This window comes from Asparagus officinalis, chromosome 5 (genome assembly GCF_001876935.1).
Source record: "Asparagus officinalis chromosome 5, Aspof.V1, whole genome shotgun sequence".
Taxonomy (NCBI): domain Eukaryota; kingdom Viridiplantae; phylum Streptophyta; class Magnoliopsida; order Asparagales; family Asparagaceae; genus Asparagus; species Asparagus officinalis.
In genome coordinates, this window is record NC_033798.1 from 129,007,431 (window position 1) to 129,024,393 (window position 16,963).

At 36.8% G+C, this 16,963-nt stretch overlaps 1 protein-coding gene and 1 pseudogene across 2 annotated transcripts; one reads left to right on the plus strand and one right to left on the minus strand.

Annotated features, from left to right (window-relative positions):
* LOC109841312 lies at nt 159-8,491 on the plus strand (annotated as a pseudogene).
* On the minus strand, nt 8,370-16,457 carry LOC109841310 (preprotein translocase subunit SCY1, chloroplastic). 2 transcript variants are annotated; one of them, XM_020410239.1, is made up of 9 exons: nt 16,252-16,457; nt 14,246-14,412; nt 13,454-13,605; nt 11,247-11,480; nt 10,465-10,764; nt 10,058-10,147; nt 9,620-9,743; nt 9,280-9,443; nt 8,370-8,791 (listed from the first exon to the last, which is right to left on the minus strand). In XM_020410239.1, the coding sequence occupies exons 1-9, from the start codon at nt 16,380-16,382 to the stop codon at nt 8,570-8,572; spliced, it is 1,584 nt and encodes a 527-aa protein (XP_020265828.1). In that variant the 5' UTR covers nt 16,383-16,457; the 3' UTR covers nt 8,370-8,569. The 2 variants fall into 2 exon arrangements, with proteins under 2 accessions (XP_020265828.1, XP_020265829.1); XM_020410240.1 differs by lacking the exons at nt 13,454-13,605; nt 14,246-14,412; nt 16,252-16,457 and adding an exon at nt 12,273-12,492 and having other exon boundaries at nt 11,247-11,632.

Sequence of the window (16,963 nt, forward strand, 5' to 3'; positions counted from 1 at the left end):
AATGATTTAAGGGATCAGTCTCAAAATAACTTAGAGTTGAGAGACTTAATAGCAATTACAATTATTTAGGACCTAAGGTCGTGTATGTAAAAAAGCCTTACTCTGTTTTACTCCGCCAAAATATCCAAAAATACGCGTGCATCGCACGCGCTCACGACCTTTGCGGTCTTCCCCGGTCCCTCTATAAAAGCATCAAACAGGATCGCCTCCTCCTTCTTTCTCTCTCTCTCTCTCTTCGAACTCCGGCCTCCAATCGCCATTTCTAGGGTTTCGAGATCTTTATCTCCTCAGGTAATCGAATCGAACCCTAGCTCAGTATTTTTCATTTGGATCTGATGTGGTTTTTTTAATCGATTTGAAGGTTAGAAATTATTGGTCGAAGGAAAGGATTCTAGGTTTTCGTTCGATCTGTTAGGAGGAACATCGAGATATCGTCTTGGTTAGGGTTTTGTCCGCGTTGGAGCCATTGTACTCCTATTTAAAAGAGCTCTTTCCGTTTCAAACCCTAGAAATCATCTTGAATACATCTTTATCTGAAAATCTACGTTAAATTGTGATCTAGGTTATCGGGTTATGTCCTGTTGATTCATCTTTTCTTCTTATGAGCTCGTTTGAAACTTTTGAAATTGACGAAATTGTTAGATGTTGTTAATCTAAATTTTACAACAGAATGAAATGAAACTACTTGATTTTGCTGTGCCATCTCTAAAAGGACCAGTCATTGTAAAAGCAGCATCAGCAAAGCTTTGATTTCTTTAAGTCAAGGACAGCTGGGAAAATTATTCGCTTCGATTCAGAAAAGTAGAAATTTTGGGCGTTTACATAGAAAGTGGTTAAAATATCTTTTATGTTCTTTTTTTTTTAATTTACTAGAAAGCAGACGTTTTGAATTTGGTAGGCAAGTCTTCTAACAACAGGCAACATCCCTAGCATTGGAAATAAATATATGTTTCTTTGTGTTTTCTTGTTTTTCTCGCAGATGTTCTTATAATGAAGCAAGACCTAAATATTTATGGTCTAAAAATCGCTATGCTCTTGTCGCTTAACAGTGATTAAGTTTAGAATCCTCATTTCCTTGCACGTGCACAACATTTTTTATTATCTTTTTTTCATATGTTTGTTTCTACAATATATGATTGCTCAGTTTCTTTCTTACGTTGATGTTGGGATGATAGGTTTGTTGGTGGCAATGTCTCGTGTTTATGTTGGGAACTTGGACCCACGTGTTACTGAACGGGAGCTTGAGGATGAGTTTCGTACATATGGAGTTATAAGAAGGTATATGCTTAGCTGTTTGTTTAGCCCAATTTTGTTTTTAAGTAACAATTTTTCTGTAGTAAAACCACATTCCATCAAACTATTTATTCCCTTAAACTCACTTATTTGTTTGAATTGGATTCTTGTGGTGTAAATTAGATGGGGCAGTTCATTACTGCAGATTTATCTTTAATTTGTTGTCTAAACCTAGACCTGGCAATTTGTTAATGAGTTGCCTACCACTTATTATTGAGCTTGAGGGTGGTTCATTACTGCATATATATCTTTAGTTTTTTTGCCTAATTCGAGACCTGAAAATTTTGTCATCAGTCCGACTAGTTATTATTGAGCATCCTTCAAGTTTTGTTGTAGCTTCAACAATATTTTTCTGGTGTCCATGTTTGACTCCATGATTTTATTCCTAATGCATCCTAATGTTTCCAGTGCATTTTATCGAGCATTCGGCCCACAGCCCGTGTCCTGTGTTTTCCTAAATTACATAAATTAAAAAGTGAGAACAATTTTTTTTTTAATTATTATATAAATCTCTCTTTTACAAAGTTATTTTTGACAAGCCAGATAATGGTAAAGTTAGACATCTCAGTACTACATTCCAACAACATAATAGTTTACCATGTGAAGGTGATATTAGATGTCCACCTTAATATTAATATTTCGGGTGAGATATAGTGAAGATCTATATCAAAATTATTAAGCTATGACCTGACTTGTTATGTTGATATTTCCCATCATGTATAATATTTGGCACTTCCCCATGCTGGATACTTCACAACCTGCAAATATTAGGCAACCGTGTCATGTAGGCCGTGTAACCCTTTATTATAACAAGTATATGATTAAGGCAATAATCTATGTTATGCAAAAAGTTAATCTGATTTATTTATATCATATGAAAAAAATCACTTTTTTACATGGGGATTGACCGGTAGAGAGGATAGAACCCAAGCTACATATAAACAGGGATGTGGAAAGTGGGAGCAGGAACAAAGTACAAGGCATTATAAGTTTATAACGCTTCAGCCAGCTTTTTATGCATGTGCGCAGAAGCATACAATATTCTAGAATGACGATACATCTCATTCTATATTGTCCATGTTTAGCAATAAGTCATGAAACATGATTATTCTGACACAGCTCCTTGTTATTACTCCCTTATATACAATGGTAGATATGATGTACTAATTGCTTTACTAATAGTCATTATTGCCACACCAGCCACTTGAATGGAAGTAGAGGTAAAATTGACAAATAAAAAGCCATAGTTCTTATAATCTAGTATGATGGGTGGTAAAACGAAATTGTTAAGCTCTCTGTTCTGTGGATAAGTTACAAAATAAAGAGAGGTTAACCCATAAGGTTTCTTATGACATTGGATATTTGATGCAAGTGTCTTGCAATGTTTTCTGCATTATGAGTAAACCACTAGGATGCCTGGGTAGGGGTCTGGGGCTGCCATACCTGAACACAACCTGTTTCGGGCACGGGTTCGCTCCGATTTGTTGGACACATCTGATTCATTTTCAACAAATTTCCGTAATGTGATAGTTGATAAGTTGGGTTAATTTGGTTATCAGGTTCATAATTAAATTGTTTTTTGAACCTGATAACCAAAACCCAGAATGCAACACTTAAAAAAAAAGGCGAAACGTATCCCCATCTCTCTTAAAACACCTGATCACTTCCTCGCTCATCCAATTTCCTTTCATAAGTCATCACGCTCAAACTCATCACGCTCAAACTCTCTGCTTCAGAACTTCACTCTGACAATGCTTTGACCTCTTCCATTTCAATTCTCCAGTGAATGGTGGTGGAGTTGGAGCATTAGAAAAGATTATAAACAGAATAATAGTAAGAGTTTAAGTTTCTGAGACTTGGGGTTTTTTTAGAGGATTTTCTAATTTAACATGTAATTCGTTAGAAACTGGGGACTCTTGATATCTATTGTCATTTCTGATAGTTAAAATACAATTTAATTTGCTTTTTTTTTTAGTATTTTCCTATGCAATTTGATATCCAACCGAGAATTCAATTTGGAGCATTAGAAAAGATTATAAACAGAATAATAGTAAGAGTTTAAGTTTCTGAGACTTGGGGTTTTTTTAGAGGATTTTCTAATTTAACATGTAATTCGTTAGAAACTGGAGACTCTTGATATCTATTGTCATTTCTGATAGTTAAAATACAATTTAATTTGCTTTTTTTTAGTATATTTTCCTATGCAATTTGATATCCAACCGAGAATTCAATTTGGGGTTTTTCATTTATACTGTTGTTTTTTTTAATTTGTAATCTTGAACGTTCTTTTAATTTTTAGGTCCTGAACCAGATGCATGAGTAAGAATAATCTTGTTATTTTTAAATTTTTGATAAGTAGTGATCCTTTTTCCTCTCTTTTCATTGATCTATTTATTGTATAATCGTTAATTTCAATACACACACTAGTTGTATCCTAGTACCCTAGCTTTTACAAATTTGCCGCGTCCTGTACCCATATTTGTACCTATATGTGATCCACATATATTTGATTCTCTTCTTGCTGCATATATGATCGGCCTATATGTTCTGTTACATTCTAAAGGTCTGATGTAGTTATATATGTAGAAGCAAAGTTAGTGTACCTTATTGTTTCATCCTAACGATATAGCTGCTATTTTATGCAGTATTTGGGTTGCTAGAAAGCCACCTGGTTATGCTTTTATTGATTTTGATGATCGCCGAGATGCTCAAGATGCAATCCGTGACTTGGATGGTATGTATAATTTTCTATTTTGTACAGTTTATGCGCATTTATCAAACTCAGGAATTTCTTTAGCACGCGAGATTCTAACCCTCTAGAGCCAATTTGTTGAGTTCTGTGTCCTTCTCGCAGATATGTGACATACATTATGAATATACTATTAATTCTGTGTGTTAATTGCGTCTGATAAAATCATGTTACAATCTTTAAGATACATAGTAATTGGGTGACCGAGTCAAAATTTTTAAGTGATGAAAGGGTGTGTCTGTGTCTTGTGTGAGTACTGTTAATTGCCTATCTATATTTTATCTTGCAACAATCCAAGAAAACCTAAGTTACAAAAGATCTTGTTTGTGTTTGTTAAAGGTAAACATGGCTGGAGGGTCGAGCTTTCCCACAACTCTAGAGGCAGTGGTGGAGGTCGGGGCCTCGGGAGCGGCGGCGGCGGGGTGGCGTCGTTGAACGTGGTGGTGGTGGAGGAGGTTCTGATTTGAAGTGTTACGAGTGTGGTGAACCTGGTCATTTTGCTCGTGAATGCCGTTTGCGCATTGGATCTGGAGGGCTTGGCAGTGGCCGCCGGCGCAGTCGAACTCCTCCCAGATATCGCAGGAGTCCGAGTTATGGTCGAAGGTAAGTTACTTTAGCATGATTATCACCTATTGCAATTAATAAACTTCTTTTCTATTGCGAAGCAGAAGAATTTGGATTTAGCATGTATTGCATGTTTGGTAGTCAGAAAAAACTTACCTGTCCAGGAGGAGATTTATATTAATTGCTAATTTGATAAAAACACAGAAATAAGTTTTCTAATAGGATTATGATTATAGTTGACTGACCTTGTAAAAATTTGAAATCTGTCTTCTTTTCTAATGATTTCAAGTACTTGTAACTATTTATCTGGTGGAGTGGCTCAAATAAAATAAGGACAGGGTGAGTACTTACTTTTGATGGAAGGGTTAAGCGTGGAGGATAAAGTAATAACAAGATACGATAGATACTTCTTTTAGACAAGAACCCTTATAAAGAGCTGAATAGTACCTGTATTTTACTATGATCAGTTTTCTGTGCTTGTATTTTCTTCTGTGCAAAACAGTTCCTGTATTTTACTATGATCAGTTTTCTGTGCTTGTATTTTCTTCTGTGCAAAACAGTTCCTGTATTTTACTATGATCAGTTTTCTGTGCTTGTATTTTCTTCTGTGCAAAACAGTTCCTGTATTTTACTCTGAACTGTCGTTTATGCTTGATTTTATTTTGGTTGACTATAACATTTAAATTTCTCTTGAATTGTTGCCTTCATCTTTTTATTTTATTTTATTTTTTATTTTTTTATTTTTTGCATTCATAAAAACATATAACCTCAAGAGTAGCAATTCATTTATGTCATTGTTAGCAACACATTGTCAAATGAGCTTGTTAATAATTTCAGGTTCTGTAAGATTAATGTGCTAAATATTTCTGTGAGGGTATCATGTTTAAGCTTTACTCCTTGATTGTAAACAAAAATGGAGATGTATTCAAAGGGATGCTGGAATGTCTTGCAACTGTCACATCATAAAATAGCAGCTACAGTTAGGCCCTTTTTTAAATATAATTTTGCATTTATACAAACATCTTCTCCCAGCGATGCAAGTCCCTAAAACTAGGTCGCTTTCATTTTCTTCGCTTTGCATGATCAATTATGTACTTCTCTTTCCGTGATCGATTATGTACTGTTATACTATTTGTTTCTTTGATATTCATCTCACTGAATGATGTTAGTCTTACATTTCATGAAATATCTAACCGGTTCATGAGCAGGAGCTTGAGTCCTCGTGACCGGTCACCAAGGCGTCGCAGTGTTTCACCTACTCGGGGTCGCAATCGCAGTTACAGCAGATCACCACCTCACAAGCGTGGCCGTGATGAATCACCCACTTACAAGCGTGCTCGTGATGAATCACCCACTTACAAGCGTGGACGTGATGAATCACCTACTTACAAGCGTGGACGTGATGAATCACCTACTTACAAGCGTGAACGTGATGAATCACCTACTTATGCTAACGGGTAAAGCTACATCTAGTCTCTTGAGATACCTCTTTTTCATTTTGCTGCAACTAACCAGTGTTTGGTAATTATCGTCCAGGGATGGTGCCAAAGAAAGGGCACGCAGCAGGAGCTGAGGATATGGGGACAATCACCTGTTGTTTATGTGATAGCTTTCAACTTTGGTTTGGTTCGTCCGTACTAGTGTTTTAAAAAGAGCGACGCTCTCTTCAATGCTTCTGCTTGGATTTTGAACATAAGGTTCCTCCAATTTTATTTGCTTTGACATACCTCAACTCTATATATTAGTATATCTTAAGACAATGGGATTTAGCTCTAAGTTGGTTTTCTTTTGTGTTGTTGGAGGCTTCGTCCTGCTTTAACAAGTTTGTTCTCGGCGTGCAATTGGTTTCATTCTTCTTCGCACTCTCCCTAGACTTCTATCGTCTTTCTTCTTGCGAGAATGTTTACGTGGTTTAACTACCTTCTTGTTTTCTAAGAGCTGGAAGTAAAGATGATCCGTGCTTCAAAGCTAGCAGGTAAATCCAAGCAGTTTTCTATTCAATAAGACTGCTCAGTCTTACCTTTTAAGAGTTACAGGGCTTAGTCCTCCACACATTGCTGTCATGGCTATGTTTGTTATGCACCCGCTACACTTCTGCCATCTTCCTTGCTTCTTTCATGAGATGCTGGCGTCAATATACTTCTGATTCGGCATACTTCGTTTCGCTCTTCTCTCCGCCCACCTATTTTCTTTCGTACGTTGCTTTTGAATTTTGGAAATGAGGGCCCATTCTTCGAGCTTAAAGAGGTAATTCCGTGCTGTTTTCTGAAACAATTACCTTTTAGTCTTACCATTTAAGAGTTACAGGCCCACGGATACCTTGCCGGTTCACTTCCGTGTCTACAGACACACCTGTTTGAATCCCATGATTTCCCACAAGAAAAGTTGGTTCTTTTGAAAGCTTCAATGGGTACGTCATGAAAAACCTGCAATGTCATGCGCCTATGTTAAATCACTTCCATCAATTGAGCTTGAACCTTCGAGTGCCAACGTGAATGACATTTGTGCTTCTCGCTTGAGATGCTGCCCCTACTACACTTCTACTACTTTGGCAAATTTTGGTTTCGTTCTTCTCTCCACTCCCTATGATTTCCCCTTGCAGCTTGCGTTTGAAAGTCGGGACTGGGGGGGAAACGAAGATTCTTCAAAGTTAGCAGGTAAAGCCAGTCTTTTGCTGAAGGGTTTTTTTTTAATATAATTTTTTTTATTTTTATTTTTATTTTTTTAACAAACCCAAAGTTTTAACCCAATTATTAAACCTAGCCACTTCCAAGATCATTTCAAAACCAAAAATACCCATGCTGAATTATTTTTACATCCCATTTCTGCATTTCATCAGTTCTGTATTTGGTAATTTTAGAAAGACGTAGCAACTTAGCCCAAACATAGCACAGCTCAAACATAAATTAGCAAATTAGATTGAGATAACAACATAACACTAACTGATGAAATACAGACTTTGAATCCATAAATAATTTAGTTAGGTATATTGAATCATATTGAGAGTGGCTGGGTTTGGAATTCATTCAGGGTAAAAGTTTGGGATTTATAAACCAGAAACCCTTTTCTGAAACAATTTAGCTGTTTAGTCTTTTCTACCTTCTCGAGAGTCAGAGGCTGGATACTTCACTGATTGGCTTCTGCCTCTACAGCTGCTTGAACCCCATTAGTTTTTGCGAGAAAAGTCGGGCGATTGTGGTAGCTTGATATTAGTTCGAGGCATACTGCTGCATGTACAGTTAAAGACGGGTTAATTGCTTAGCTTCTATGGCTTGCTGTATGCAGTATTGATATCGTGCTCGAAACTCCCAAACATGCAATTGTGAATATTTACTGTTCTCTGTGTGATAGCCGATAGGCGAGGGAAACTGAAGCTATTAGCTCGCTGACTTTTTTTCGGGTTTTAATGTCTCGTGTAACACTCCCCAGGAAGAGCCTCTTGACCGAGAGGATGGGCTGATGTTGCTTTGCTTTTGCTGGCGCTTTGTGTGTGATATTATTTTGTACTGAAGTAAGGGCTGGTTTCGGAATGACCATTTGCGTGGTTTGATTGTTCGTAGAGATTTGAGTATTGGATTCCACCTCAAATTGAACTCCGCGAAACGTGTTAGAGATCTCTTACAAGAACTTGCGCTTCAACTCACGACAAACGAAAGACAAAAGGGAAAAAGAAGAAGAAGAAGAAGAAGAGGGAACGCTATCATATTTCGTTGTTATCAAAAGCAAACCGAAACGGCTTCACTATTTTAAAATCTAAACGGTGCACAAAGTACCATACGCGCCATTTTCATTAGGGATACGCAGCTGCAAAACAGGAGAAGTTTCTTGTCCAGACAAGCTAAATTTTGCAGCTTTTTACAAATGTTATGTACAATATCACCAATATAGAATACAAAAAAAAAAGTTATCGATAACAAATATTTTGAGTAAAGCCAAAGAGTCCAAATTTTGCCTTCAGGAGTCCTACTTGTTAATATCGTAGAACTCAATGTTCTTGTATTTTTGGGAAATGATCTCAGCTTGAACTTTTCTTGCCGTGTCGGTGGCGCACCCGACAAGGATGAGAACAGAGGTTCCGGCGAATCCACGGAACGCAGTGAGGTGTGTAACTTGTTCGACCACCGCTGGACCTGCCGCCAGTACGGCCAAGAAGGCTGAACCAAGAACCGATATCCTACTAAGGACCTGCGACACCCATATATCATATCCCATAAAATAAAAAGCTTTAACAGAGATTTCCGATTGAGCCGGGTAATAAATGAATTTCAGAGAATCTATAAAAATAAGGGTCAAGTGCACTTAAGACCTCCGTGTTTAACACGTTTGAACTTAACAGCTCCATTCTTGGCAGGTGTATTGACTACAGAGGGTAAAAGCTTTCAGCGAGGGGTCTATCCGTCAAAAACGAAACATAAGTTGGGAAAACGTCCTACTACAGGGGGTTCTATATGCAATTAATTAACCCTATAAACAGAGAACTACCTGGACTTTCTTTGTTCGGGAGTTTAATTAAATCCAACAGCACTTAGAAAGGGTATGTGTCTAAAACTAGTGTTCAGCAAAAAGGATATGGAATAAAAGCGTATGTGTCTAAAACTAGTGTTCTGTATGAAACTTAATACGCGAAATTTGAAATAAAATGACGTAAACTGCTAAGCTGATGATTTACTCACAGTTTTAATAAAAGCTGCAGTGCTCTTCCCAGGGCGAACAAGTGGAATTGAAGCACCTTGGCGCTTCAACTGTTCACTTACATCATCAGGATCCAATTGTAGAAAAGTATAATAGTAATTGAAGAATGCGATCAGCATTATATTGGTTGGGAGGTACAAAGCACCTATAGGAAAAATAGCCAGTCGGCCCATCATAAACTGAAAGAATCCTTGAAATGAAATTTATCAGTTTGCTCCTTCCAAAATTATGACTATATAATATCATGCTACTGATCAATGTTTTCTTCACTTGGTGATCCTTTTACCAGAAAATTGGCCAGGTAATGAAGAGATTAACTACCTCCAGGGTTCAATGCAACTGCAGCATTTTTTAGAGCAGCTAAGCCAGTGAAGCGTGCCAGAGTACCAGGCAAAGCTAGTGAAGATGTCGAAAATATAATGGGCATCACCCCAGAACTGTTCACCTGCTCGGTCAGATAATTAAGACTATTAGAAAACTTACAAAAAACTTTATCTAGATACATTGTTTACAAAATTCCAAAGAATGTTAAGGTCTGAAGTTCAAGTTCGAACTGAATTTTCGAGATAAAACCTTTACATGAATACATCACCACTAACATTAAAAAAAACGATGTAAATAAAGGCAAATTATAAATTCTTCAAACTTTCATCAGGCAGTTTTATAGAAGCAAACGAGGGATAACAATCTTAATGCACCAACTAAAAATTCTATTAGATCAAGTAAAAGCACTAATGTAAATTACAGCAAGTTACATACCTTGAAAGGAAGGTATGCAGATTTTCCAAGCCCCCCGCTTCTACTACTGTATCTTGATGCATAGTTAAGTGGTATTTTTCTCTCGGCTTCCTGAAACCCTTTGTCAGGGTTCTTATTAGCACATGATAACAAATTAAATTTTAGGGTTAATTGCAGATCGACCCCCTGTAGTGTCACTGTTTTGCACTTAAAACCTTTCAAGTTTATATTTGCAGATAGAACCCCTGAGTGAAGTCTACAAGGGTTGTAAGCGCAAAACTAGAAGGGTTTGCAGATAGACTCTTCACTCAAGGGCTCATCTGTAAATATAAAACTAGAAGGGTTGTAAGCGCAAACAACGATATTATAGGGGGTCCAACTGCAATTAACCGTAAATTTTAAGAACAGGAAGAAGAATGCTTGCTTACCTGGACATATACAATGCCAAGAACCAGTAGAAAAAATGACAAGACGATGGTAGCAAGTCCGACATAGTTCCCTTCTTGAAAAGCTTCTGCAACTGTTCTTCCAAATGATGCAGGCAAGTATGATAGAATGCTCGTGAATATCAATAGCGATGTCCCGTTTCCGAGTTTCAGGTCAGATATTCTTTCCCCGATATAAGTAGTGAATACCGAACCGAGAGTTAATAATGTGACTGATGACAGTGCCCATTCTGTACTGAAATCAGTGACATATGGTCGGAGGAAAAGCACTTGCCCGATAGCCTTGCACATAACAAAAGAATGTATCATAATTAAGAAAATGCAGAATCCCATAAAGATTATTCAGAAATTGAATGCAAGTTTAGTATTTTATTTAGGATTAATTGTGCATTTGTGCATATGCCCTTGTAGTGTAGTCATTGTTTGAACTAACTACCCCTGTAGTCTTATTCTTTGAACTAACTACCCCTGTACTCTCATTGTTGTAGATAGACCCCCTGGGTTATCATTTTATTCTTTTATCCTAAGATGGACTCACTAATTTCACCTAGGGGCAATATCTGCCAAAATTTCACAGAGGGTAAAGGTGTAAAATATCTAACGCAGAGGTTCCATCCGCAACAGTGATCTACAAGGTCAGTTAGATCAAAATGGCAATACTACACACTGAACAAGCAAAAAAGAAGCACTCCGAAAAGAAAAAGTAACTATTAAATATTGTAACTCCAATTCAACCAATTAGCGTAAAGCTCCAATGATCTTACCTGCACTATAGCAAAACCTACTGAAGCATAGCGTGTATATTGAAGAATCTTCTTCCTTCCCGCTTCCCCCTCTCTCTTCTGAAGATCTTGCAGCTTGGGATAAAGCTGAGTAAGTAGCTGGAACACAATAGATGCATTTATAAAAGGGACAATTCCCAGCGAGCAGATTCCAAGCCTACCAATGCCACCACCAGAAAATGAATCTAAAGTACTCAACAGACTGTTTGAGTCCAAATTACCAACAAAAGCATCTCGGTTTACACCTCCTAAAGGAATGTATATCCCAAGCCTGGATAATGCTAAGTAACCTAAGAGTTTCAGGAATTTTCCTGGAAGCGGACCTTTAAAAAAATCGCCAAATTCAATGGAGCTATCTTCGATTGAAGCTGCAAAGATAAGAAAACCAGTCAGGGGAGACAGCTGCTTTTTAAGTCTAAAAGCTTATAATAAGAGTAGTAGAGCCAAATAGATAATAGTCATACCCGCCACCCCCCACCCCTTTTTTTTTTTGGTTCAGCATGAGTATTTCCATTTTAAGAGTTAGGACATGGCTGCTTCTCCTACTGGGTTATACTTTGGAGAGGTACATATGCATATGAAAAACCCAAACATAAAATATGAACAAGCAAATGTAGTCCCTGTAACTAGTCTTTGTATATTTCTTTCCCCCTAGCTTGTAGTGTGAATATGAATTATCTGGTTTTAATTAAATTCACCATGAGATTACAAAAGACCAAAAATATACAAATTCAAAGTAAGCATGAGCTTTTTCTTACTAAAACCTGAATTATACCGAAACGACTTAACATCCCCAAACACAGTCTCTAATAAGTAAACATTTTTCTATTTTACTAGGAGCATCAGCATAAACATAGTGCTCAAACATCAGAAAAAACCATCAATTTGGATAGAAAGGATTCATGATCCTTCCCTCACATTTAATCAAGTGATGTCTTACGTAATATTACTTATTTACACATGTATACTATTCAGGACTTAGCATCAAACAACAAATGCTGCACTAACCTGCGAGCCCTCGGGTTGAAGGCTTCTCCTTTCTCGTGCTCGATGTACTTTGAAATGTATCAGAAAAGAATCCTACAACACTATCCCAAGCACCAGTAAGACCTGAAGACGTCTCTGAGTTAAAACCCAATGGATCAAAAGCAGATCCATCAACGTGTTGACTGTGCCTGCAAAAGGCACTACTTAGGCAACCAAAATAAACCATCACTATGCAAACCCCCCCTCTGAAGGTGCAATTGCCTATTATTAGAGATCAATTTGCAAAGAAAAATACCACCATCAAGTTTGAACTTCCAAATAATTATGTTTGTCCGATAAAAGAAGTTGGAAGGATGCATATCTCGATAACCATTACTAAATTCAGGCGAGAAGTCTTCTTTGTATAATTGCACTGAAGATTTAGTATTTGATTTTTTATTGAAGGAAGAGATGTTGTTTTCTTTGTAATATTATCAACAACAATACAAATATGTGTAACCGCCCAAGGCCAAAAAAAAAAAGACAAAATCTAGAGTGAAGAATGGGCAAATGGCTATAACTTATTTCTTAGTAGGGAAAAGTGCAGACAAGAGGAAGTATTACTCAGTATGATTATAATTGCACTGAAGATTTAGTATTTGATTTTTTATTGAAGGAAGAGATGTTGTTTTCTTTGTAATATTATCAACAACAATACAAATATGTGTAACCGCCCAAGGCCAAAAAAAAAAAAGAAAAAATCTAGAGTGAAGAATGGGCAAATGGCTATAACTTATTTCTTAGTAGGGAAAAGTGCAGACAAGAGGAAGTATTACTCAGTATGATTATAATTGCACTGAAGATTTAGTATTTGATTTTTTATTGAAGGAAGAGATGTTGTTTTCTTTGTAATATTATCAACAACAATACAAATATGTGTAACCGCCCAAGGCCAAAAAAAAAAAAGACAAAATCTAGAGTGAAGAATGGGCAAATGGCTATAACTTATTTCTTAGTAGGGAAAAGTGCAGACAAGAGGAAGTATTACTCAGTATGATTATAATTGCACTGAAGATTTAGTATTTGATTTTTTATTGAAGGAAGAGATGTTGTTTTCTTTGTAATATTATCAACAACAATACAAATATGTGTAACCGCCCAAGGCCAAAAAAAAAAAGACAAAATCTAGAGTGAAGAATGGGCAAATGGCTGTTTGAGTCCAAATTACCAACAAAAGCATCTCGGTTTACACCTCCTAAAGGAATGTATATCCCAAGCCTGGATAATGCTAAGTAACCTAAGAGTTTCAGGAATTTTCCTGGAAGCGGACCTTTAAAAAAATCGCCAAATTCAATGGAGCTATCTTCGATTGAAGCTGCAAAGATAAGAAAACCAGTCAGGGGAGACAGCTGCTTTTTAAGTCTAAAAGCTTATAATAAGAGTAGTAGAGCCAAATAGATAATAGTCATACCCGCCACCCCCCACCCCTTTTTTTTTTTGGTTCAGCATGAGTATTTCCATTTTAAGAGTTAGGACATGGCTGCTTCTCCTACTGGGTTATACTTTGGAGAGGTACATATGCATATGAAAAACCCAAACATAAAATATGAACAAGCAAATGTAGTCCCTGTAACTAGTCTTTGTATATTTCTTTCCCCCTAGCTTGTAGTGTGAATATGAATTATCTGGTTTTAATTAAATTCACCATGAGATTACAAAAGACCAAAAATATACAAATTCAAAGTAAGCATGAGCTTTTTCTTACTAAAACCTGAATTATACCGAAACGACTTAACATCCCCAAACACAGTCTCTAATAAGTAAACATTTTTCTATTTTACTAGGAGCATCAGCATAAACATAGTGCTCAAACATCAGAAAAAACCATCAATTTGGATAGAAAGGATTCATGATCCTTCCCTCACATTTAATCAAGTGATGTCTTACGTAATATTACTTATTTACACATGTATACTATTCAGGACTTAGCATCAAACAACAAATGCTGCACTAACCTGCGAGCCCTCGGGTTGAAGGCTTCTCCTTTCTCGTGCTCGATGTACTTTGAAATGTATCAGAAAAGAATCCTACAACACTATCCCAAGCACCAGTAAGACCTGAAGACGTCTCTGAGTTAAAACCCAATGGATCAAAAGCAGATCCATCAACGTGTTGACTGTGCCTGCAAAAGGCACTACTTAGGCAACCAAAATAAACCATCACTATGCAAACCCCCCCTCTGAAGGTGCAATTGCCTATTATTAGAGATCAATTTGCAAAGAAAAATACCACCATCAAGTTTGAACTTCCAAATAATTATGTTTGTCCGATAAAAGAAGTTGGAAGGATGCATATCTCGATAACCATTACTAAATTCAGGCGAGAAGTCTTCTTTGTATAATTGCACTGAAGATTTAGTATTTGATTTTTTATTGAAGGAAGAGATGTTGTTTTCTTTGTAATATTATCAACAACAATACAAATATGTGTAACCGCCCAAGGCAAAAAAAAAAAAGAAAAAATCTAGAGTGAAGAATGGGCAAATGGCTATAACTTATTTCTTAGTAGGGAAAAGTGCAGACAAGAGGAAGTATTACTCAGTATGATTATAATTGCACTGAAGATTTAGTATTTGATTTTTTATTGAAGGAAGAGATGTTGTTTTCTTTGTAATATTATCAACAACAATACAAATATGTGTAACCGCCCAAGGCCAAAAAAAAAAAAGACAAAATCTAGAGTGAAGAATGGGCAAATGGCTATAACTTATTTCTTAGTAGGGAAAAGTGCAGACAAGAGGAAGTATTACTCAGTATGATTATAATTGCACTGAAGATTTAGTATTTGATTTTTTATTGAAGGAAGAGATGTTGTTTTCTTTGTAATATTATCAACAACAATACAAATATATGTAACCGCCCAAGGCCAAAAAAAAAAAAAGACAAAATCTAGAGTGAAGAATGGGCAAATGGCTAACTTATTTCTTAGTAGGGAAAAGTGCAGACAAGAGGAAGTATTACTCAGTATGATTATATGTCTGCTTAATAAAGAAATGATACATGGGCAAATGGCTAACTTATTTCTTAGTAGGCAAAAGTGCAGACAAGAGGAAGTATTACTCACTATGATTATATGTCTGCTTAATAAAGAAATGATACATGACTAAGTAAGATGATTCACCCAATCAGAATAACAATAATCACCAACCCCTGATCAAACTAATTTTAATATGCCCTGTTGCGAGTAATTTTTTTCCCCTTACAGTGTGTTTGGGAGAAGACTAATAGCCTGTTTGGATGGAGGGTAGAGAAGAGAAGGGGAACGGAAATTTTGGTTTACCTTTGTTTGCGAGTTCCATTTAAAAGGGTAGAGGAGGGGAATGAGGGGGAAAATTGAACTAAAATCTTACCCCCAAATTGAGGGGTAAAGAAGGGGAATGGAAGGAAGGGAGTCATCTCCCAAACACACCATAAGGGAAGGGAACTTTTGGTGTGTTTGGGAGATGACTCCCTTCCTTCCCTTCCTCTTCTTTACCACCAATTTGGGGCTAAAATTTTAATTCAATTTTCCCTCACGTTCCCCTCCTCTACCCTTCTAAAGGGAACTCTCATCATGTTCCCTCCTCTAGCCTTCTAAATGGAACTCCCATCACATTCCCCTCTTCTACCCTTCTAAATGGAAAAATCCCAAACAAAGGTAAACCAAAATTTCCCTTCCCTTTCCCTTCTCTACCCTCCATCCAAACAGGCTATTTAGTCTCAAAATTATGCAAATTAGACAGTTAAATAGAGCAGCAGCTGCATTGTCCTACGTGAGCAGCCAATAAAATGACATATCAGATTATTTTTTTCGTGGTCACACGATCTTCATTCCTCAAACTAAAACAGACTTAAAAAAACTCAAAATTTCAAAAATTGAGCAAAACCCAATGGAATAAATGTAAGCAAAGCTTCAACAAGTAGCTTAGGTCGAGCCCATATGAACAGAAATTGAAGGCCCAATTTAAGATAGAAGAGCGAACCTTCCTCTTTTGGGATTTCCCTCGACCGACAGCAAAGCTCGGCACAGCCGGTGACCGTATCCCTTGGAGGTGACGGGATTCCGAGAGAGGGTTGAAGAGAGGCCGAGAGGATCTCGAACTGATAAGAGCATCGTAGAGAGAGAGAGAGAGAGAGAGAGGATAACGGGACTCTAGGATGCAGTGTTATTGCATTCAGAAATGCACACTTCCATTCTATTGGGTTATCGGGTTGATACGTCAAATATATTTCAGACCGGATGACTCTTTTTTTTATAATAAATTTTCAAAATAGACAATTTTAGAAATCTAATCATCAAAATCGACCCACTCGTAACTTATTTAGCAATTTCGACCTAGTTTCAATCACAAAGGTTAAAATTAGGTCGAAATTGTGAAATATGTTTTATAAACTTTACGGGAAATCGCGTGCAGTTTAGTAGAAAATTAAACTCCACGAGATTGAGAATCACGTATAGTTTAGTAGAAAATTAAACTCCACGAAATTGGGAATTCCGTGTTGTTTATAACATAAAAACTACACATATTAGCTGAGGTTTGAACAATGGCCTTTCAACTTATAACTTAACTTTTGAGCTATTAACCACTGAATCTCGTATAGTTTATATATGTTATGAACTATACAGTTTATATATGTTATGAACTATACGGGAATTCCAATCATGTATAGTTAAACAGAGCTCTAAACTCAATG